The following is a 24,129-nucleotide window of genomic DNA, read 5'->3' on the forward strand; positions in this document are numbered from 1 at the left end:
CCACAGGCTTTTGCTGGGAGGAACACGACATGTTCGCACTGAGTCTAGCTGGAGGCCTGTAACTAGTGGTGTCCCCGCGGGGTCAGTACTTGGCCCAGTCTTGTTCAACTTCTTCATCAATGACCTGGATGCAGAGTTAGAGTGCACCCTCAGCAAGTTTGCTGATGACACAGAACTGGGAGGAGTGGTGGATACACCGGCAGGCCATGCTGCCATCCGGTGAGACCTGGACAGGCTGGAGAGTCGGGCACAGAGGAACCTGATGAAGTTCAGTAAGGGCAAGTGCAGGGTCCTACACCTGGGGAGGAACAACCCCATGCACCAGTACAGGCTGGGGTGGACCTGCTGGAGAGCAGCTCTGGGGAGAGGGACCTGGGTGTGCTGGTGGACAACAAGGTGACCATGAGCCAGCAGTGTGCCCTGGGTGCCAAGAAGGCCAGTGGAATCCTGGGATGCATTAGGAGGAGTGTGGCCAGCAGGTCGAGGGATGTTCTCCTTCCCCTCTGCTCTGCCCTGGTGAGGCTCCTTCAGGAGTGCTGTGTCCAGTGCTGGGCTCCCCAGTTCAAGAAAGATGAGGAGCTACTGGAGAGTCCAGCGGAGGGCTACGAGAAGGATAAGGGGCCTGGAGCATCTCTCCTACGAGGAGAGGCTGAGGGAGCTGGGCTTGTTCAGCCTGGAGAAGGCTGAGAGGGAACCTCCGCGCCGCTGGGGGGCGTTGGCGCCGCCAGGTAACGTCTCCCTCCGGGGCGCGGCGCGGGCGGCGGGGGCCGCGCTGAGGAGGAGGAGGACGGGAGGGGGGAGGTGAGGCGGCGGTGACGGTGACCGGCTGCGCTGCACAGGGCCCGGCCTCCCCATCGCCGGTGAGTGGGGCCTCAGGGGTTCGCTCCGCTGTGCTTTGTTCCCTTCCCGCCGCCGGCCGGCTCTGCTGAGCCTCGGCGAAGGCCGCCGGGCCCGTTCGCCGCCTCTCCGGAGCAGGCCGGGGCGGGGGGTGGGGGGTGTCCCTGCCTTGTGCCTGCCTCTGAGGCGGGCTGAGGAGTGGCCCCCGGCGCGGGGCTTGCCGTGCTTCAGGCGTTGAGCCCCGGGGAGCCCCGGCAAAACCGGGTGGGGGGGTGTTGTGTGTGTGTCTGCCGTGCCCCGCCGGTCCCAGGCTGCCGGTAGCACCGCACCGCAGAAGCACCGGGCAGGAGCGACTGCAGCCGGCTGCTGCGGTGGGAGAAGCTGCTGCTCTGCGTCCCCCCGTGCAGCTGCTTTCTGCGGTGCCGGGGTCTCACTTGTGCAGTGCTGGTGCAGCGGAGAGAGTGGGACTGCCCTAGTGTATATATTCTCAAGAGCAAAGTGTGGTCAGTGTTATTAAGAAATAATGTTTGTAAGAGACACAAGCAATAGCTGTGTAAATGTGCTGTTGTATTAACTTTACGGAGCGCTTGTGGTGCAATCAACACGGCTTCAGTGCGTCTTTGCTGTGTGTCAGATGTTTGTGCACTGTTTGTCCAAGAGCTTTCCAGTCGTAGATGGCACAGGCCGTTTGAAAGCCAATGTAGCTTACTCCGCAGAAGAACCAGCATCTCCGTGAGCCATCAAACAAGGATGCAAACAAAAATGTGCAGATACAGTAAGAAAATAATTAAAATGCTTACCTGTGTTTTTACACGCTTCTGCTGTTGTCTGGTTTTCTGCTGTAGTCTTGTGGAAGAGGAGCAAGGCGATGACCGTTACCTCCTTTGGTAGTAAGAGGAGCAGAGTTCTGCCTCAGCGTTTACTTCCATAGTCTGTATTTCTGCAAGAGAAGAGGGAAAGGTCGCAGCTAAATAGCATCGTAGTGAGAACTCAAAGGAGTGCTCTTTGAAGCCATTTTTTGTATCAGAATGACTTTGGAATAGATGTGGGGAGGGTTAGACGAACGCGAGAAGTTCTGTGTGAGCCAGTGGACTGTTTGCCTGCCTCCGTAGTCGTCCCAATAGGTATTTGTAACAATGCAGTTCAATATTTCGCCGTGTAGATTGGCCGCTCTCGAGCCGTGGGACTTCTGTGACCGCTTGAGTAGGAGCTGCTGCTGAAATCTGTAGCTGGATTTGGCTGCAGCTAGTGCTGGGACAACGGAACGGAGGAGTATGAAGTCAAAGCTGCCAATAGGACTTTTCTTCTTGGTAACATCCCGTTACGATAAGAGCCGAAACCTCAGTTGTGCTGTGATCATCAGAAGAAACCCGTTTTCTAAAATTAAGTGGGCCTCTGTGGTATCTCGTGGAATTTGTGAAAAGTTTGACTATCCTGCCTGTTGTTCTTCAGTGAAGAAGAGATTAATGGAGATGAGGGCATAGTGGATGGCAAAGAGTGGTTACCAACACAGTAGACTATGCAAGACAAAGAGCAGGGTGAGGTACTGGTGGTGATGAAGCAATGTGAAACCTTGAAAGTGAGGGCGAGCGGTTTGAACTTACAGGGGAGAGACAAATGATCTGTCCCTGTGAAAACTGCGGAGAGGGTAGTCACGGGTAATGTGGACTCCCTGCTTCTCTTGTGCTTGATGGCTGATAGTGCTGTGTCCAGGACATAGGCTGCGAAAGGAAGGAAAAGGGTGATAGAAAACTTCATTGAATTGTGTTTAGCTGTACTGCGAGGAGAAGGGGTTGGATTGAGCGGTCCAGCATTCAGATTGCAGCTTGACCAGTTTCGGTGCTTGAACTTGCATCTGTACCCCAGAGGAAAAGCCAAAGAAGTTACTGGTTGATTTCACACTGGGGAAGGAAAGTCTGTTCAGTTTTGTTTCCTAGCTTGGTTTGGAAAACTCGTCAATATTTACTGTCTGTGATGTAAATAAAAATACATCAGAAAGTAACAGTTAAGGTATTCAGGTAGCAATGCTGGCACGTGAAGTGAGCAGAAGTGATTGCATCAGTCAGAGCTGGAAATGAGCTAAATATTCATAAATTAAATAGAAACGTACCACCACGTTACATCTAGTGAGTCATTTTGCCCTCTTCGTAGCTGGGTAAGCCTTTTCTGTATCTGGAACTGAGCTTTTCATTGAGAACAGATTTGATGTGACGGCCGTGGAGGAGTTACGAGAGGTGTTTTTACTGAGAAGTTCTGTAATTCCCATCCCCAAGTCCATGTCCTGTTTGTTGATTTCAAAGTTAGTAAAGGTTCTTAGCAGAATCCAGACTGACCTTGTAGATAATGTAGGCCATAGATTGCAGGCTGTGATTCCTGGTTTTAGCTTTGGAACGATGAACAGCGTTAAAAGCAGCGCCTGCTATCATTCTGCATACTTTTTCAGAGAAGCTATGTGCTGATATTTATTATAAACTACTTTCCAACTTCAGGACTGATCTGTGTAAGCGTATTTCCTAAGTCTGGAATACAGATTAGAGAGGAGAGATTATTTTCCTCTGGCTGTTGCTAGTTGAGAGTGAAAATTAGAGAACAGGTGCAGCTTCTCTTTTCACTTCATGCTGCGATTGGGAATGTTATGCAGAGGCTGAGCGAGAGAGGTTAGTCTGCTTGTAAGATTCTATCTCCAAGAGACAATGTGAAATTTACCACATGGGCTACTTTAAAACCTTTGCCCATTTTTTCTCTGAGCCAAGTTTGTCACCACTATTCAGTAAAAGTCTTAACCTTTGAGCTGCCTTGTACCTGCTTGGTCTTTAGGATTTTGCTTTTTAAAACCTTCTTATGGCCTCTACTTGTGTTTATTGGGAAGCTACAGCTTTCTGTGATCAGAAACTGCACTTATTCGTGTGTCTGGTATTGTGGTGCCATTTAGAAATTTGTGGTACTGGATTGTGAGCAGAAGCAGCAAGGAACACTTGCCGTTGCTGGGGTTTCAGGCGCAGGCGTTTTATAGGCAGGGCAGCGGCCTCGAGGGTTGCAACGCTTGTTGTGTTTCGCAGGTATGCAGCAGTCGCACAGCAATTAAAGCAGTTTGATGTTCTGTAATGTTTTTAGTCTGTATGGTTGATTTTGTAGAAAGATGCACTGATCTACTCCATGTTCCATTGCAGTGGCAGGCACTGCTTACGGTCAGGTTCAATGTTAGCAAACTGGATGTGGTTTGTATCTCCTATTTACATGTGGGAGAAGCAGCTATGCTTAATAACACTTCGTGGCACTCACCCTTTGAAGACTTCTTTGGGTTATTTTGGATAGTATTGAAATTTTACTGACTAGCAGTTTTTAGAAAAGGCATATTGTGCATATTTTATAAGTAATTTCATTGTTTGGCAACAATTAGTAATGTGGTGGAAATCAGAGGTGCTGTCAGAATTGAGCAAAAAAAAATACCGTCAAGCATTTTACAGGGAGATATGTAGAGAGAAGTATGAGTTAATGACAGTTATCTGAGAGTCACTGATCCTTACTGTGGTATTGTTTCATTTATGTTTCCATAGCCATCGTGAAACTATGTGGAAATGGGGTAGCAGAGATGATTCTCCTTCCCAAACAGAGGTAAGTATTGAATTAGTATTAAAATAAGATTTTCCTAAGAGTTTCTGACATCGAGAATCCTTAACTGATGATATACTGAACGTACCTGTTTGTTCTTTTGTAAACAAGTTGCTTAACTGGTTTTACCGTGACTCAGCTTTAGGACTCTAAAAGATAGGCTGGGTTCTTTCTTCCCGTCTACTTGGTATTTAACCTCCCGCGTGTAACACAGCTGCCCTGTCCCTCTTCGCTACACTGATCTTGCTTTAAGAAAACATCTGTAGGAGTTACAGAGGCTTTATCCCAACCGTATCTTTTGTGTGTAGTATGTTCAATATCACTGTTTTATTGCCACTAGGTTCAGTAACACTACTGGTGTTACAGTGCAAATCCCGTGACTGAGGAAATTCAGTGTTAGATACCTAGGATGCTTTGATGGCTCTGCTATATTTCAAAGTAAGATTCCTAACCCAGTTTCAAAGATTTATAATTTCATGTGTCTATCAAACTTGCTAAACATGGTCTGGTATAGGTGCATACAGTATATGTAAGTTTTAGTATTGCACTCTAATAAGATTTGCTGAGGGTGTTTGCAAAAACCCCAACCAAACCCCAACCGAAGCCTTTTTGCAAAAGCAGTATTGTCTGCAGCATTTTGTTTGCTCAAAGTATACTCAATGTCTGCAGGCTGCAGGCTCGCGAGATGCAAGAAGCACGTCAGTGACAGATTTGACCGAACAGCTGACCAGTACTGAGCAGCTGGTTGCACAGCTAAAGGAGCTGCTCAGGGAGAAGGATGCTGAGCTTCGAAATAAAGATCTTCAGTTAAAGGTACTGTGCGTGCATTCGTGTCAAAAAGACTTTTTAAATAAGCCCGATCAGTGCTGTTTATCATGAGCAGTTTTTGTAGATACAGGATTATATGTGGTTACAGCAACTCTAGGAACACAAGAAGCGTTGGTCACATTTAGCTGTTACGGTTCCTGGATGTTACTACTTTTTGCCGCTGTGTATTCTGTTCCAAAAGTGTAACTGGGTTTGGGTATTACAAAAGCAACATGTGTTCCTTGCATGAGCAGATGCACTTAATAATTGCGAGGGACAGACTGGCTTTCTGAGAGCTAGTGGTGCATGGTCGGTTTTGGCTAAATACGGGGAAAACCACCACTCAGATCATTACTGGACACTTAGAGAGATGCCAGCTTACCTCAAAATGAATTTCTGTAGATGATTTTGTATTTCTCCTTCCACTACAAAATGTCTTTTTGTTGTATAATGATCTTAGTATTAATGCTACTATATATTATCCTCTGCTTTTGACTGGTGTTAGGAAGGAAGGAACTAGAAAGAACGTATATCCAATATCCTGAAGACTTGAGGGTTTGTTATTCTTTACGCTGTTGTTTTTTAAACAGTCGTAAGGTTGGTCTGTTTCTGCAAGAGACTAATTTTATGCTTTGTAAAAAATGTCTTCTGTGGACACTAACAGCCAGGCGTTAGAATATTGGATTTTGTAAAACTCATAGCCGTCTCTCTAAACAAAATGAAATACACATTTCTAGTAGTATGAAGATGTCTTTGTTTTTGCATCTAAAGAAAGAAAACTTAAGTCTTGTTGTTAAAAAATCAAGCCCTGAAATTGTATTGCTATCAAAAAATGGAAAAATTTCTAACATCGTAATGCTCTGGATTCCATACAATAATAATAATAACCACGTGCAGAAAGCGGAAATAACGAAAGGAAGGTTGTTTCATGTGTGCAGAACTGTTGCATGTGACATGATAATGTCTCTTCAGGGGAAACATGTTTTGGGTAATCACTTCAGATTTCTCGCTCTCATTTTTTTTTTTTCAATGGAGGAATTGAAGGATGCACTCCTCGTGCAGTTGTTCATGTAGCTAATGCAGTCCTTCCTGATGTTTGTAGGAGGAAAAGGAATCTGCTGGTGCCAAACTCTCCAAGCTCAAGCTGCAAAACAAAGCCAAGGTTGCATCATTAACCTCACAATTGGAAGAGCTTAAGAAACAGTTAGCAGCATCAGGAGGCTTAGAGGCAAGAGCAGAACAAAAAAAGGTAAGCGTCCTTATATTTTAAAGCAGACAGAAGTTCTGTAAGTCTGTAGACAGTTTTGCATGCTGGACTCAAATGTAGAACTGGAGTTTAAATTTTGAGCTGCGTCAGATTACGATCAGGGTGGACTGCGTGGATGCTGTCGGTCCATCTGTGTATTTCTGTTTCGCTCTTTCTATAGGAGTTTAGAAAATTGTACATTCCTTTCAAATTATTTTAGTAAAAAAACAAAAGTCCTTGCTGATCTTCATCTTCTTAGCAGCTGAAACTTTGAGCAGATGTGAATCAGGAAGAGAAGTTTTTGAGAAGAAACAAAACCAAAAACCAACTTGTTAATTTAATGTCCAAGATAAGAAATGGAACTATGAAAATGTCCTTGGTGGCAAAATGTAAATGAAGTGTAGGAATGTCTCATTGAAGTGACCAGTGTTTACTGTTAAAAAAGATTCTCAGATCTGTTTGTAGTAGGTGCAGTGTTGTGAGTAGACTTTGATTTCTTCCAAATAGCATACTTTGACTTCATACAGCTTCTAAAATAACTTTAGTGAGGCTTTAATATTTCTATGGCATTTGCTTTTGAAAGCTATGCTGAAAGGGAACAGAAACTGATCGGTTTGTTGAAGCCCCTGGGTGTCCTCAAAGACATGCAGTGTTTATGCGTCCGATCTATTTTGCTAATACAATGTATTCTTAGCGACTGCACTTCACTTCTTTTGTAGTGCAAATAATTTCTGTAACCCAGGAGTTATACCTACTGAAATTCTAACTGGAAACATTGTGCTTAGGAACAGTTTAGTTTACACTTTACCCCCCCAGTAGTGCTTTTTTCCCCCTGAGTTCTATGGACTACACTTGCCAGATTATAGGGGTTACAATGGCCAGAGGAAATGAATGTCATTATTGCACATTTCAGTCCACTTTGCACCAATAATTATCATTAATAATTTAAATACGAATATTTTTACAAGCTTTGTACAAGTTCTGTGCCTGCTTTGCCTAGCTTCTACATGGAATACATAATAGGTAAGAAAACTGAAACACAAACTGTGAGTAAAGCCCACTTTTTCTCGACAGTATTATGTGAATAGGTAGAGCTGCAGAAGTCAGGCATTTATGGAATGCAAAACTCCCTTTTTACAGGCGTCAAAAGATGGTGACCAGGAAAATGCTGCGGCAAATCGGGCAAAAATATTAGTACTGAGAAGGAGAATAGAAGAATTGGAATCCCAGATCAAACAAAAAAATGAAGAGCTACAAAGAAAGGTGCTATTTTATATGATGCCAAGTGTGTGTTTTTTTACATTTATGGCGTAGGATTGTGTTTAAATATATTTATTGAAATATGTTTATATACTGAATTATATGTTGCATTACTAAATAGATATTCTGGAGTTTTCTGTTGAGTAGACGGAGAAGTTTATATGCTGCAAACACAGTGAGAGCTGTGTCGTGTCTTCAGGGAGCAGTGAATTCTCAAGCATGCTTCTGTAGTTGTTTGAAAATGAATGGAACAGGATGCACGAATATGAACTTTGTGTGTTAATGTTATATGTAAATCTTGTGTTTTGAACCAAAATGCTGTTTTTCTTGTTTTGTTCCTGTTGCGAAAAGAAGGCCTAGCAGGAAGAAATGTAGTCAAGGGATGATTTCGTGTTATGGTTTGTAGCTGTTGTGTGCAGTGATGGGTTTTGTGGACGTGGCTGTTGACACTGGAAGGTGGCAGGAATGTGAATGCTGCAGAATTTCAGAGAGAAAGGCTCAGTAATTAAAGAAATCAAAGAATTAAAGAAATCTGATTGTAATTTTTTCAGCACCCTGAAACAGGCAATAAGGACACAATTAAACCGTTCTTCTGTGCTGTAGATGGTGGAAGTATACATGACCATCAGTGCTGTCTTTACGTTTTCAGAGTGTTGAACTGGAGGCCCAGCGCTGTCGTGGGGCTGAAATGGATGCCATGCTGGCAGAGAAAGAGAAGAAGTTAGCTGAAAGAGATGCTTACATCATCGATTTACAGATAGCGTGTGGGTCAAGTGGTGTTGCCAATGAAATACTCTTGCCCAATGAAGAACTGAAGGTATATTAGCAGCTGAAATAGAAAATCTCCATCGAGATTTCAAGGAATCAGCAAATTCTGATGCGTTATACGGTGCATCTTTCTGTGAAGCACAAATCCTCTGCACTTATTCACGTGAATCAAAATTCTTTACTGATTATTTTCATTGACGTTAGTAGATCTATATTTCTTTATTACTTTTGTCAGTATTGTTTATATGTATTAGGATCGATTTCAGAAGGTGCTGAGAAATTTCATTCAAACTAAAACCAAACCTGAGCTTTGAGTTTAATGTTGTTCGAACTCTGAGGGAAGGGCTAGGAGACAGCTTCATGATGATTACTGTATCTTTTTTCTGGGTCTGTTCTCTTAATTGTATTTTGGTTTGCATTCTAAAGAATGAGCTGGCTGTTAAAGAATCCTCGCTACAAAGCATGCAGATTCTAGTTCAGAACCTTACCAAGAGGGTTGGAGAGAGTGAAGAGAAATGTAGCTTGTTCCAGGAGCAGATTGAAAGTCTTAAAAATATTCAGAGCAAAGAAAGAGAGCGTTTCCAAGGAAAAGAAGCTACATATATGGAAAATGTAAGTAAACACATTAAAAATGCATTCTTTGGTGGAAGAATGGTATCTTGGCTGTGGTGTTTCTATCTCCATAGTTAAGAAATGCCATTTTTAGTTTTGGATGATCGTTGAGTCAAGGTCTATATGGTGATCAGACAAAATGAGAGTAATGAAGTAGTAGATGGTTTGTGCTGACGATAACTGAATCTGAAAGTTTTATGCAAGGAAGGAGTTTGAGGATGCGGCTGGTGTTTGGGCACGGAGGAACTGGTGTGTAACAGTGAAACGAGTTGTGCAGAATTCTGGCTGAAGAACCGCCAGACGCCTCTTTCTTGTAGCGCTGTGTTTGAAGGTGCAAAAATGTGCACATACTATGGGTGGTAGCGTTTTTGGATCATTGGAATCATTCATGGCACAAATGACTGCTTGGCAGATCACTTTCACTTGTGCTGTGAGCTGTCTGGCACACTTCTTAGCATGCGAGCATGGAAAAACACTATGGTTTTCCTCCTGACTGAAAAACAGCTGAAGTTTCGAGTACTTAATGGGAAATGTTTCTGGGTGTTAGCAGCTGATTAACAGGCGAAGACAAACAACAACAGTTTTGTTAAATAATACTTTAAAAAAAAAAAAGTGGCAGTGGGGAGCCATTCCTTGATGTTATCCGTTCCTTGACGTTACCAAGCTCTTCCAACTCTCTTGGAAGCTAAATCTCAGATTTTAATGCAGTGTGCCTGACCTCTCGGCACTTGAGTTTTGCCATGGGGGACATACTGAGATGAACAGTGTTGTACATAATTTGATGTCTGAGTTTACTTTATCTGTAACAAAAATGCTACTTTTGATCCTGAACGTGACCACATCTGTTCAGTAGCACACAGGGAATTAGTTTAGATACAGTACAGAAAGAAAAAGACAAACAGTTGAGACCGTGAAAGCCATTTTGGTGAGCACAGTGTCATCACTCAGCTATAAATCTGGGTAGGAGTTGATGTGAGTTTATTCAAAATTTTGTTAGTGAGAGTCCAAAAATTATATCTGGTTCTTATAATAATTGTAAGATAGCTGACAAAGGCACATTGGAGGTAGAACAGAGGTTTTTGTGGAGGAGGCAGCTAGGTGACAAAGCTGCCATTTGGTCTTAATTGATAAAAACTTGCTGGAAATGAACACGATCAGTGCAATGTTTTAGAAATTAAAAGTCTCAGAACACTGGCATCCAAAAAAGAAAGGTGAAGATCTGTGATATTAAACAAAAATGAACGGTACGATGCTTCTCCTTGAAAGTTTGTTATTGTGGAATTGAGACAAATTTTCTGGAAGTTGGAGGTTTATTCGCATGCACCGCTGACCTCAGTAATCACTGACTGATTAGTGTATTTACGGTTAAGCGGCAGCAAAACTCAGTCTTGAGGTAGCATACATTATCTTGCTGTACCATTACTTAGACTGTTCAGTGTACTTCTACTATACCTTTGTAGACTGGTTTCATATTTACTTTCTATGTGTTTTCAGGTACGTGTCTTTCAAAATATTATCCAGGAAAAGGAAAGGGAACTGGGAGCACAGAGAGAAAAGCATGAGCAGGAGCTCTTTAAATTAGCTGCCAAATCTGATGCAAGTGCTGACCTAGAACAGGTAGGCTGCTTTGGAAACTCAGCAGCTTGCTTTGCTTTGGTTAGATATGGCAATTTGGAATCATGTAATTACTAATCTCTGCGGCACAGTTCAGACGCCTGGTTGGGAAAATAAAGATAAGTCTTTTTCTTTCTCTTCTGAAAGTCTGAACCCCTTTACTGATTGCTTGCTTGTTTGTTTTTTTTGCTAGCTACTAAAGGCCTTGAAACAGAAGCTCCATGAAAAGGAAGAAGTCATGCTGGGAAGGACGCAAGTGATAGATGTCTTGCAAAAAGAACTGGATGCCAAGGACCAGCAACTGAAAGTAAGAAATAGCACAGCTAAGCTCATCAGGTCAAATACAAGCTGAAAAAGCTGTCTGCATGCACACAGAAGATGATTTTGTGTCACACATTCAGGCAGTTCTCTGGGAAGCTTTGAGATGTGCTAATAATGCGACCATAGCTGTGTGAATAAACATTGATTTCGGTTAGGAAATTAACTGAACGGAGAGGTCAAGTCTGTAAAATACAGAACTGTCAGCTCTCATCCATAGTTTGTCTGTGTTCATTTTGGGAACTCGCCATGCAGGGAAGGCTTTTTGCTGTCGAGAGATATCAGCTTCCCCAGTTAAGAGACTGGAGTAAGCCCTAAAAGCGAGGCTTTCATTTTTTCCCCAGGAGAGTGTTTTGCTAGTAGCGTGCCTTTCCTTACGCTGTATTTCTACTGATTGCAAAAGCAATACCGAATCAAGTTCTAGTGTGAACTCTTGATTATAGCCTTTGAGTGCTGCTGCTTCCGTTCAGCAATGTAGAAAAAGGACGTTGCAGCCTCTCAGATAGGCGTTGGGGACTCTGCTGGAACAGCCACGTTATAGCCTGTCTGGGGTGCCAGGTCCGGCATTTTATCTGTACTGTTCCCAACAGATTTTCAACTTACCGAGAGGGCTGCCAGAATCAAAATCTTACTAGAAATAGTTTCAGCTGTGTAGCCAGGTGGTTGTCCTGCTCAGGTAGTTAAGATTCATGGTAGTTTAAGCCTGTTTCATTTGTCCTTCCCATTTGATATTCCTCCTGCCTTATGCAGGGTTTTGTTGTTTTTTGTTTGTTGTTTTTTTTTTTCTTTTGGGTTGGATGCATCTTCCCACAGTGATGCTCTGCAAGAAGTGGTGGTAGCTAATGCTAGCATGTTGAGGGGACAGAAATGCACACCTTGAGGTCAGGGGGAAGATTTGACTGTGACAACATGAACTTAATGCACTTAACGCTGAGATTCCGTTACAACTTAAGTATTAAAATGGAAGGAAGCCTTGCTTTATTTACGTAAGCAGTTTTTGACCATATTCTGGAAATGTTCCCTCTGCTGTTCTGCATGGCTTCTTTGCTTGGACAGTTTATATTCCTGGGTTTATGTATCACGAAAGTAGTTTTTTGAACAGCAGATCTAATGTGAGTGGATTGCTCTGCTACAGTGATCTGTAATCCTTTCTACCTCTTTATATATTAAAATAACCAATGTAGAGGCACTAAAAGTAGAATAAGCACTAATATAAAACTAGATAGCAACAAAATAATGTGAAGAAGAACTAGATCAGTTTGCCAACTTTAATGGATGTAGATGCTAACACGTGGGTGGTGTTGTGGTGAGCATTCTTAATCTTTGGGATCACTGTTAGAGATCTGCTTCTGGTTTTTTTTGTTTTTTTTTTTTTTTTATATTCCATAGAATCAAACAATCTTTTTTATTCCATTTGTGCCTATGGGAGAGGTTGCACATAGTTTGCACTCACATAGTGATGCCGTTTTGCTGAAGTCCCCACTTCTGTCTTGGCAAGTCAGAGCTGAGTAGCTTTTGTGGTAGAACCGGATTACCAACAGTAGCCCTGATTTCTGATTGCAGAATGTGTAGGAATATAGGTACAATATTTGGCAGTGGTACTAAAAATACTTTGCATTAAAATATAAAGTGTTTTGGTTTTTTTTTTCTAACAGGAGATTAATGAAAACCTGAAACGTCTTCTGTCTGAAAAAGAAAACCTCCAGTCTAAACTGGATGCTGAGAAACATGTAATGAGAGCCCAGTTAAGAGACATGATGGAGAAACATGAGCTTGAAATGACAAAAGTTAAGGAGAAATATAATGCTGAACTGCACGATATTCAAGAGAAACATGAAACTGAGCTTCAGGAGAAAGATCAGGCCCTGTTCCAACTTAAGAAACAAGTGGCGGAATTAAGTGGTAGTGGACAAACTAACTCAAAAGAAGTTAGGGATCTGGAGTCTGTAACCAAAGAGAAGATGGAAGATTTAGAAGGTATCCTGTTTAAACAGCTGCTACCTACAAACAGTTCCTTTGCTCCAGACCGTTATGTATTGTATGCCAGTTCCATACCTGTTGCAAGTAGAACTACACCAAATTTGGTGGAAGAGTTACTGCCACACTAATTACAAAGTATCTGTTACCAAATACTGTAATAATGAGAGTTACAGGAATACCAAGATAATCTCATCAGTTGTAAACATCTCACTACATTTCTTATTGTTCTGTTTTTCTTTAAATGCAGTTGGTTTGTATAACTTCCAATTGCTGAAGGAATTAAACAGGACTTGTATTAATATTTCTAGGGTTTTAAATAATTTTTGTGTCTTGTTTTTTAGTACAAGTGAAATTGAAAACTGAAGAGGCCAGCAAGTCTGAAGCAAAGTTTCTGAGAATGAAGGCTTGGTCTAAATCAAGAATCAAACAACTGGAGGATGAACTAAAAAATGTATGTGTAACATAATGTTTAACAGTCCACGCGTGTTTTAAAAACTACTGTGCTTGGAGATTTGACTGGAAAAAGTAAAAAAATACAAAATTAAAAGCATATACTCAAAGTATCTTTATATATGAAATAATGTATAAAAAAATGAATGGACGTAAAATGTTGATACAGGATGAATTTTCAACAAAAAGTAGTAGAAACTGGTGTTACTAGCATTCAGGGGTGAATTTGTTAGAGATTAGCTAGTGTACTGCACTCTCCAATATTAGCAAAATAGATACTCTAAATGTTACTAAAAAATTGGAAGAGTTGCATTGACTATGCTGTATTTCTGGTGTTTTGGTGCATTTGAAAAACCTCATAACTGTTTTTTTCTTTTAGTTCTCATCAAAGAATAATGATGTATCTGCCTTAAACAATCGTATCTCTGAATTAGAAACTGAAAATGAAGAACTACAGTCAAAAATGCAATCATTATATGAAATCAGAACTCAGAATGGTAAAAAAAAAAAAAATCTTTTTCCTTTGCAGATGACTGAAAATAAAGAGACAAAGATAAATGAACTTTCTCATTTTCATTTTTGCAGTGTATCTTTTTTTTAAAACAGATGCTGAAGTAACTCCGTGCAACTTTGAACAATAGCATGCAGTACTTAAGCGAGAGTTACGGCTCAGCTTTTCCTTCCCCAAATCTACCTGCGCGTGATTCTTGTTGCATTTAGGCTTAGGCAGAGTATGTGTAAGCATCTCCAGGAAGTGGAAGAGGCATCTTCTTAGGACAAAGAATGAGACCAAGTATGGAAAATTAATCAGAGTATGTGCAATAAACATCTGAGAGCAGTGAGTTTCAAGTAGATGAAGAATTATCTTTTCTTTGGTAAGGATTTGAGAGAGAATTTTTGCTTAAAGCCTCAGACAGTTCAAATGAGAGTTCTGTGAGAGATTTTTCTGTTTCACCTTGTGTTATTTTCATTGACATCCTTTCTGTAAATGGGAGACGGTAGAATTTTCAGTTTGCCAGTCTAAATTGTTAGCATTTAAAGCACTCTTCAATGTTTAATAATTAAGAATTTAATTTCATGGGTAGATGGATAGCACAGCCCAGTCTTCTAACTGAAATGAATTATCATCTGAATTTTCATTTTGAATCTCTCTTTTAAATTGATCTTCCTATTAGTTTTGTGTCCTAATAAGCCAAATTTATTATATGTTTGTAGAAGAGTTGCTGACTAAGCTGGAAGTCTATGAAGAACAGCAAAGGAAGTTGCAAGCTGATCTTGACCAAGTTACAAAGAGGGCAGCTTCACAGGTTAAATTTCAAATTGTTTTGTATGTCTTAGTAACTCAAACAGTGCTAATTAGTCTTTGAAAAGTGTATTAGCTGTATTTTGGAGCTGGAAATTAATTTGGTGATAAATGGAATCGTCAGCGTCAGCTGTTCAGTTGGATAACAAGCTGACAGGTTTTGAATTACTTAAAAAGATTGATTTCTACTTGCTTTTCCACGTACCTTAAATGATATTTTTCCATACAGTTTACTATTAGTTTAGTTAAGTTTAACATGAGTCATGAAAGTGTGGCTGTTACTTTGCATACAATATGACTACGTTTCAGAAGGAAATAATAGCTGTAACTTTGACAAATGTATAGGTCTGGATAATAAAGTGAGAAGACTCAGACAATATTCCTACAGGGCTTTAAATGGACTGATGGTATGCATTAATCACGGCAACTTTGTGCAGCCCTAGCAGCAGAGCCAGTTTGAAACGGTTAATTATACTTTGCTGAAAAAGAGTTTTTCCAAATTTTGTGGACAAGTTGGGTGTTTTTGGTAGAATCTTAAAATAGTTTTTATTTTGATGGGAAGGCAGAAACTTTTTAATTCTGTTTGTGGGGAAAGAAGTTAATAGAGGTTTGTTTTCCCACATCAAGACAGTTGAATATTGTTTTACTTGGCAACGTTGCCAAGATGAAAATGTGCAACAAAAATATCTTGGTGGAAAAAAGTCATTTTTTATTTAAAAACATTTCAGATTGAAAGTGCAACTTGCAGTAGCAGTTTTGATATTTTGTGAAGTGGTGATGCTTGCTTTTTTGCATAGTATAGAAAACAATTATCACTTTCACAGATTTTTATTTATGTAAGGTGGTGAGTTGGATTGTGTTGTCTGTGAATGGCTTCCCAACTTAAAATGTTATTTACATTTGCAGTGGGATTTGGTAAATATGTTTTCCTGTACAATTTCTCTTGTTAGGCCAGTGAATCAGGTAGTGTGGATGAACTGCAGCATCAGCTCTTGGAATGGCAGGAGAATGTGCCAGAGTCAGAGGAGTCCCGCGATCAAGTCAGAGAAGAGAAATCTGCTATGGCCTTGAGAATGGCTCAGATTGAGGAGGAGAGAGAAGGTGAATGGTTTTATTTACGATACAGTTACTGTATTTGTAGATGTACATATATGTGTGTGTCTGCTGTACTTCAGACTGAATTGGTAGCACACCACCGCGACTCATTTCTGTAGTCGTAAGATTTGTAGTTAGTGAAATTGCTTAAATTTGCAATTTCTCCTTTTTCCTATTTGCTTGAATCTGTTTTTCATACATTCATCTTGTTTTGTATCATTGTTATGAGTAGACATGCTGTTCTGTTTGCAATCTGAGTTGCTGCTCTGTAAGACTGCTTGAATTTACTTTGGAAGCTTGTTGTCTGCATATGAAAGATCAATGATAAAAAGTTCATCAGGAAAAATGAGAGCTGCCTGCCTAGAACAACCGGTGAAGGTGTGGGGAAACAATAATGTTGGTCTGAATTTGATGACTGAAGAGGGCACTTTAGGAAAATGTACCTGAGACAGTTTGTCTTTTAAACAGAATCACTGCGAAACCTTTCTTAGCATATCTAGTAATCTGTTGGTAAGTGCTGCTTATACAAGTCAGCTGAGTAACATTAACTGGCAATGGTTTGGAGCTGGTTAAGACTATTAAATGACTTAGAGAAGACAAGATTTCAAGTAACCTCAGATTTTGTAGTTTCCTAAATTATTAACGAAACGAAATTATTAAAGAAAGCAAAGCAGCTTCTGTTCAAACTTAGAAAAGTCTGGTGAAGTTTCAGATAGCTTGTACTGCTTATTTCCATGCAATCTAGTATTAGATGCAATCTAGTACTGTAATTTTTGTCCTGTTAGTGAACCATGTGGGGATTAATGGCAAATTTTCGTGTGCACAACCTACCTCCATAATTAATCGAGTTAGTTAATTTGAGCCTTCTCTTTTTAATCTGCGATTGAATTATTTTGCATTTACATGATTAATTTGGAAGTTCAGTACATAAGCATAGAAATGTTTTGAGGATCACGTCGCTTCTTTTTGAGCGATTTGCACATGTAATGCTTTGGAATTGAAAGAGAATAGTATTCCCTTCATTAAAACTACCGATGACCTCATCTGTGGTAACTACAGGTCCACATGCAATATTAATAACAGTTGTAAAATTTCATCTGCGTCAGGCCATGTTTAATTTTGCGTTTTTTCCCCTTGGGATCAGCATGACCTTTCTGTTTCTTTTTTCCTGCCGTTACACCTGATGAGCACTCAGCGTCCCTTCCCCCTCCACTCCTACCCTACACTGCGATCTGGTCAGCCAGTGAGAACAGAGTTTCCCATCAGTTTTGTGCATGCAGGTTCCTGCAGCAGTGGCAACTTGTAATGTACTGTTGCTGATTTCTTCCCATGTTGCTGCTTTTGAGGAAATTGCCAACAGTACCTTGGAAGATTTGCCATTGGTGGTACGTGGGTTTGAGCAATACATGTAACAAATGCTGGTTTTAGCTTGATTTTTTTTCTGCTTTGCAATACCTGTTTCTTCCTTTATATTAACTGGATCATCTTTCTTCGTTTTCCTTGGTAGTAACAGCTGACTCCATATTTATGTAGTAACTTTATCTAGAGGAAAATTTCTTGGCTTGCTGCAGGTGGTTGTGACTAAGTAAGAATCAAAATCATTTAAATGTTCTTAGTAGTACTTGAAATTCAGTAGTAGTTTTTTAAGAAAAAAAACCTGTCTTCTGTCCCATAAATTGCAGAACGTTGCATGCATTAGTACCAGCTACCAATATTTCAAGCAGTATATAAACCCCATTAAGCATTCCATCGTAGTCTATGGCAATTGGCCCTACATGGCCGTTGTCTCTTCTGGCTTGAATGTGTGGGGAGCTGCAAAAGTGTAGAGGATGATGGTTTTGATCACATTTAGAGTCTGGGGCTGGTTTCCTTTGCAAACCACTGGAGATTGTGATATTTACTGTGTACAATGACGCAAGGAAATACGGAAACGTCATTAGTTAATTGAAATGCAGTGTGTATCTGAAGAAAAGCGCTCTGGGAAGTTTTGCAGTTTTTATATTAGACATAATTGCAAATGAAAAGCTCCCTAAGCTGCTCTAAAACATCAGAAAATGTATTTACTTACTAATTGTTGGTAAAGCAATGTGGAATTTAACTGAAAGTGTTTTAACACTTGCCTGAGTTTTCTAAATCATTCTAAAGCTCTGATTTCTATACTTTCATTTTTCATGTGACAGTGGCAATTTTCTTTAATTTTTGTGTCTTTGAAGAGGTTTGTGTAATGATTAAAAAAAAAAAATCCCAGTAGAATCTATGCTTGAAAAGAAACAAAGGTGTGTAAAATGAATGCAGATAATGTGACAGTGCCAAAAGCCAAAATGTAATTAAAACCAGAAGCAGAATCCAATTTAGCAGTCCTCATTTTAAGAGGGACATTAATTTTTTTCTTTGACTTTTTTCCTCTAGTCTTCTGTGACAACATGTGAAGTATGTAATTTTGAAATATCACAGGAAGAACTTAAGTCTAGTAGGTGTTACAGAATTGTGTGTTGATGAAATTCGTGGTAGAAATAATCCTTGGACAGCTGGGATGAAAGCTGAGTATTTCCAGCAGGGCTGAATCTCCTAATAGTTTCTGGTGTTTAGCTCACAGATGCATCGACATAAGTTCCCTGAATTTTGCATGCTGTGAGAACAACTGTGGAGTGATGTGGTTAAATTGAAAGCTAAATTTGTAACTATCTAATTAATCTAATTTTCAGTTAAAGTATGGAGCCACCTTTACTGTCATGTCTTTTCGCTGGCTGTTCTGTTCTGTCTGCTTTGCATGAACCGTCTATTTCCTAATCTGTTACCCCAAACATGTTTTGTCCTATCACAAAACAGATGGGAATGTACTTTAAATGAAAAATAATTTCTAACAATGAACAGGATGCCTACCTAAGCTTTCGTATTCTGAGTTTTCTCAGTGTGTTTATTTACAAGTGATTCTTATATTTGTCTTAAGAAGAATGGTATTATTAATTTATGATAAGATGGTTTGATGCCGGTTTGCAGTGTAACAGATGCTTGTGACTTCCTCAAATGATCTGGCTTTGTAGCTCATACTAAAATTAAAGCTGAAAGGGACGTATGTCATTTCCGTAAAAATGAACGTGATTTTTCAGATTGTGAAAACCACAGCTGTCTCAGCTGATTGATTCCTTTGTCGTACAAATCAGGTATATTTCAACCTGGTAAATTGAAATGAGATCTAGTTTGGCATTTGAATTGTTTGGCTTTTTTTTTTAGTATCAGCATAACCTCACCCTTTCCAGTCTCCTGTATAAAGTCTTCATTTAGAGCTGATGAAGAAGTAAAGTTAGACTTCAGTTTGCTGCTTCTTAGTGAGATATGCAGACTTTATTCTTAGGTTCTACGTAGTAATGTTGGAGGGAAATCACAAGGTGAACGCAATGGATTGCTTCTTTAATCTTGTCCCTGTCAGTCATTCATAGGGACTTCAGCCTGTCCCTGGTCTCTCTTCATGTAGTAGTGTCTGATATAAATGTGATTGCTTTCCTGTGGCACAAAACTGATTGAGGATGACTGGTTCTTTCCTGGCTGCTCTGATCCAGCCATAGTCTCAGGGCAACAGGAGCTGGAGGAGGAACTGACCACAGTTCAAGGAATGGGCAGGCTCCAGCAAGCAAGAAGAAAAAGCAATCAGACCAGCAGCAAGCTTCAGGTGGGTTAAAAGAGATAAGAATTTATTTTTACCTGTATGTTAATAAAAATAGGGTTTTTTCTTAAATACATGAAGGGCTTAAGAACTTACATTGGTTGTATAACTGTAAACTTTGGTAAATTTAATGATCAGTTGTGTAGCCAGAAGATGAGAAATTCCAATGGCATCACACCTCTCTGTTCCTTGAGTAGTGAGTCTACTTAATTTTGCATTGAAAAATCACGAGCTTCACCCTGGAGTAACTCACATGCTTGAAGCTATGTGCGTTCTTCATGTGTTAAGGCCATTTTTTTGGTTTAGATACAATCTTGATAAATCTCTCTGTTGGTGGAGCTTTACTTTTATTAGTAAGTGGTGTCAGTTCATTCAGGTTTACTTCTAGGTAGTTGGTGCTGTAAGACACACGAAAAAATGATGATCTTTTGTAAGAATTAGGATGTCATTGTCACATGAACATACCACTGGAAGAATAATCTTAAGTTTAGTTAACTCCAATACTTTAGCCTGACATTCAGAGGACCCTATTAACTGTAGAAATCAGGGGACCAATGAAGGTATCCAAACATAGGGGTGTCTTAAAAGTCCTGGCTGACACCGCACAAAACCTGTGGGAGACTTGGCTTTTCTGGAAATAATAGCTAGAAGCTGGGCAGGTTACTCTAGAGTCCACAGCGCTCCCGTATGCTGACATTTAGGCACCTCAATCCCTTGCTGAGCTTTGGGACTTAGAATTGAAACTATGCTTTTAATAACAGGATATGTATTTTACCCTTGCTTCTTTTCTTCTTTAAATTGAACTTCATTCTCATTTTTTATGCGTAGGAAGAATACAACTTTGATGGAAAACAAAGCTTTCAAGAATTGCACGTCACCTTGGATAGCACTGATTCAGCTGAAGGAGAAAATATGGGAGGTTGGTGGCCAGAGTACACTTCACCTAATGCAGGTGTGATAGCGACTAGACAGTTTATTAAAGCATGCACAGCATCTGTATTTTGTGTCTATTTTTGTTTTCAAATTCAACTAACAACCCACTTGTGGTATATTCTAATCTCTGTTGCATTTTTTTGGCTTGCATTTTCTTCCTTTTCATTTCAAAGCATGTGCGTGCTGGATGAGCTGCCTAGTTTTGGTTCAGAAGCAGAACGTAAATACGTCTACACACTGGAGTTCATTGAGCCTTGGTGCCCATGAAATATCCTGTGGGGCAAGGCCATGTGTTTTTTCAGTTACGAGTCTTGTTCCTGTGACTGTGTTTCGAATCTGTAACTGTCATGTTACAAAACAGAATTGCTGTACAAGTAAAGGCTGCAAATACATCTTACTGTTGCAATGGAATAGACTCACTTGCAAATTTTGATACAGACCGGTTTACTTTGTTTATTAACAAGTGCTTAAGATCTGATCCTGCAAGTACATACATAGCTTATGATGAAAGTATCATGAGCCACAGTATTGTTTAGAATATTTCTGCCAGATTGTCCGAGTTCTTGAGCTGTGCAACTTTATTTTGGTTTTTCAGCAGCTAAGGGAACTTTTGCCATCTAATTTTTGGAAAAGCAGGGTCTCGGCATTTCCACTGGAAATGGTTGAGGTCTGATTGTTCCCAACTCTGGGGAGAATCATGAATAAAACCATTTCTAGACTTGAGGAATGTTAGCAGGCCTTTCTTGAAATAATTTTTCTTTTTTGACAGAAGTAGGTTTACGGAGTGTGGTTGAAGAGTTGGAAATGGAAAGAAACCAACTGCAGGAACAAATTCTTCTTCTAGAAGAGCGTTGTCAGGATCTGGAAGACAGAGTGCAGCTTCAAGGTAGAATGGAGACTCTTCAGGTGAGCTTTTTGGTTTGTGTAAAACCTCATGACAGAAGAGAATCCTTTTATTCTCTGTTGATATTCTTAGAGTCGTAGCCTCCAGTAAGACAAAAATGCCCCTTTGCAGCTAGCAAAAATATCTAAAGGCATTATGCTTCATAATTGTGTTGGCAGAGGGTGTACGCATGCTAGATTATGCTCTTAAGTTGAAACCTGTTGCTTCTGTTCGGCTCAGGGAGAAACTTGTTTGGAAGTCAGCTTTGTTATTTGTTTTAGAAACCTAGTAAAAGGCAACAGGATTTTCATTATTCTTTGTTAGGGGGGCTTTGTCAGAAGGTCCTGAAACAGATTTTGTTACTACTGGCATAAGTGTCCCTCTTCTTACATCCCTCAAGTTTCTTTTCTATAACCGTGTGTGTATTATCATTTTTCTGTGCATATATACACACACAGTTATAGAAAAGAAACTGTGCAAATATATAAAAGTTAAGTAATAACTTTATTTATATATATACAATCTAAACACCAGATATTAATTTGATATTGTAAAAGTATTCAATGGAGGCACCAAAAGGAAGAGTGAAGTAAACATTTATCAGGAAGGTTATTTTTTAGTATTTCCTGATTGACGAGTTACTATGATAATTTGTAAACCTTATTTTCACTAAATGATGCAACTGATCTCTTACTCAAACTCCTTCAGGTTCAGTGCATTACTCATAGTTCTTTGTCTGTTAAGTTGCACATATATAAAAAAGAATTAATGATTTTAAGATGAAAGACAACCTGATATGTTAATTATTATTTGAGAATCTTGTAACAAAGCCTTTCAATACAGGTAACATTTGGTGTAGATGAAGAAGGGCAGCTATTGAGGGCGGTACAGGTGTGTTCTGCCTCCTCCAAAATGCTAGCTTGTTTTCATCAGAGCTGACAAGTTTGCCACGTTTGTCCTATTTGCTGTGGAGTCTGGATACATGTTCAGCTTTTGGTTTTTGGTTGCTGTTGCCAGATTTTTTTTTGTGGTTTTATTTTTGAATTGGTGCAGTGTATCTGGCTAGAGTAGGAGATGTGCACTATGTTTTAAAAAAACAAACAAACAAACAAAACACAAAAAGAACAAACCAGAAACCTGTGTGAATGAAGCTTGCTTCCTTTTTCTTTTCTCCACAATCCCCCATATGCAGGTTTTTGCATTCCTTCAATCTTAAAAAACAGGCAAAAATAAATTGCAAGTTTGGTACTGTCTTCAAACCAATGAGGGAAGTATTTCTTCAAAGCAGTAGCTTCCCCTCTTAAGAGAAGTAAGCTGCCTTAACACAGTGTGAGTGTGTGTGTTGCTTTGGGCGTACAGCAGTGCTCCTTCAGTTCATGCTATCGTAGCCTTGCTGAAGGAGGTATTTCTGCAAGGTGAGTTGCATCGATTTGAACTAACATCACATCTGAGCTTTTGGTATTAGTGTTGTGTTCTGCACTGATAATCTGCTGATGTGCTAGAATAATGGTCTCTGTTAGCGTGTAGGATGTAAATCTCCTGAAGAGTCCGATTTTCGTGACTCCAGTTACCTTGTGCTGTTCTGGGTGTTGGTATGTGATAATCCGCTTCACTCTTATTTTGTTGCAGAATGAAAATGAGCGTTTGCAAACTCAGCTTGCCCAATTACGCAACCAACAAACGCGAGATGCGGAAAAGCATCAAATTCTGATCTCTGGCTTGAATGAACAGCTTAAAGGGTAAGATGAAGGTTCTTTACAACTCTGTGTAGCATTAGCTTTCTTTGTTTGAAGCTTGAACGTCTGATGAGAAGTATGATCTCTTAAAACACTTGAAAAGCGTTAGCTGATCCTGCTTCAGGTTGCAGTAATCTTATTTTTGTACTTGCAAGTGTAAATGGAAAGTGTGAAACTAATTATTCTTTTAGGAACCTAGTTTGGGGCTGATAAGTCTAGAAAGCTTAAAGCGAGCTTTGTGTTCAAAATATCTAAATATATATTTCCTTCTTAGATTAAGTGACAGAAATAGCTTTCTTGAAACTTCCCTTGGAGAAAAAGAACAAAAGCTGTTGAACACAACAGAAAAACTAGAACAAATTGAAACTTTGAGGCAACTGCTTCAAGAAAAGGATCTTCTGAACAAAGAGCTTGGTGAAAAGTTTGTGCATACTGAGCAAAAAGTAAGTTAAAGTTCTTGTTAAATAATATTTATTAGGAATGGTGAGCATTAGTCGTAAGTTCCTATTTGTGTCGCAGCAGCAATATTGCTGTTTTCTGTATCTGAATGAAGGGTTTTGCTCTTTCTTTACAGTTTTATTTGCTTCATGTAGTTGCTTGAAGTTGGGTGTAAGGATTTCTTAGACACATCACAGAGATTTGCATGAAAGTTATGTTTTATTGGGTTGCTAAGTTATCTTTGTTTATTAATTGCAAAACATAGACTCCAGTGTTACGTAAATTTAATATTATAACTAACATCACAATTTGACTACAATTCTATACATTTCTATCACATTGACTTTTATTTTGAATACTAAGCTGAATGAAGCCTTAAAGAAATGCAATGTTTATGAAGTGGAGAACACTGAGCAGAAAACAGTCATCAGTGACCTAACAGAAAAAGTTGCTACGCTGAAGGAAAAGGTAACTAACTCATTAAAATAAAGTAAGAGAAGAAATTTGATGTTCTTTTAACATGGCCCATTGAAATGTCAGCAAAGTAACAGCATTAGCTGCTACAAATTTCAT

The 24,129-nt window shown here is 39.8% G+C and overlaps 1 protein-coding gene across 2 annotated transcripts in view; it reads left to right on the forward strand.

Annotated features, from left to right (window-relative positions):
• The first annotated feature begins 770 nt into the window (after positions 1–770).
• Positions 771–24,129, forward strand: part of LOC104337100 (uncharacterized) — a 44,214-nt gene continuing 20,855 nt past the window's right edge. Inside the window, exons 1-20 of one of the 2 annotated variants that reach the window (XM_075427598.1) lie at positions 771–860; positions 4,395–4,452; positions 5,119–5,262; positions 6,359–6,505; positions 7,643–7,765; positions 8,412–8,579; positions 8,957–9,142; positions 10,637–10,759; positions 10,950–11,063; positions 12,730–13,051; positions 13,396–13,505; positions 13,884–14,001; positions 14,720–14,811; positions 15,758–15,908; positions 19,463–19,572; positions 20,395–20,518; positions 21,269–21,405; positions 23,012–23,121; positions 23,393–23,561; positions 23,920–24,024. In XM_075427598.1, the coding sequence (XP_075283713.1) occupies positions 4,408–4,452; positions 5,119–5,262; positions 6,359–6,505; positions 7,643–7,765; positions 8,412–8,579; positions 8,957–9,142; positions 10,637–10,759; positions 10,950–11,063; positions 12,730–13,051; positions 13,396–13,505; positions 13,884–14,001; positions 14,720–14,811; positions 15,758–15,908; positions 19,463–19,572; positions 20,395–20,518; positions 21,269–21,405; positions 23,012–23,121; positions 23,393–23,561; positions 23,920–24,024 (2,598 nt within the window). In that variant the 5' untranslated portion in view covers positions 771–860; positions 4,395–4,407. The remainder of the gene's footprint in view (positions 861–4,394; positions 4,453–5,118; positions 5,263–6,358; positions 6,506–7,642; positions 7,766–8,411; positions 8,580–8,956; positions 9,143–10,636; positions 10,760–10,949; positions 11,064–12,729; positions 13,052–13,395; positions 13,506–13,883; positions 14,002–14,719; positions 14,812–15,757; positions 15,909–19,462; positions 19,573–20,394; positions 20,519–21,268; positions 21,406–23,011; positions 23,122–23,392; positions 23,562–23,919; positions 24,025–24,129) is intronic. The other variant, XM_075427599.1, reaches the window with a different exon arrangement.

The sequence above is a fragment of the Opisthocomus hoazin genome, chromosome 7, assembly GCF_030867145.1.
Source record: "Opisthocomus hoazin isolate bOpiHoa1 chromosome 7, bOpiHoa1.hap1, whole genome shotgun sequence".
NCBI classification, from domain to species: Eukaryota; Metazoa; Chordata; class Aves; order Opisthocomiformes; family Opisthocomidae; genus Opisthocomus; species Opisthocomus hoazin.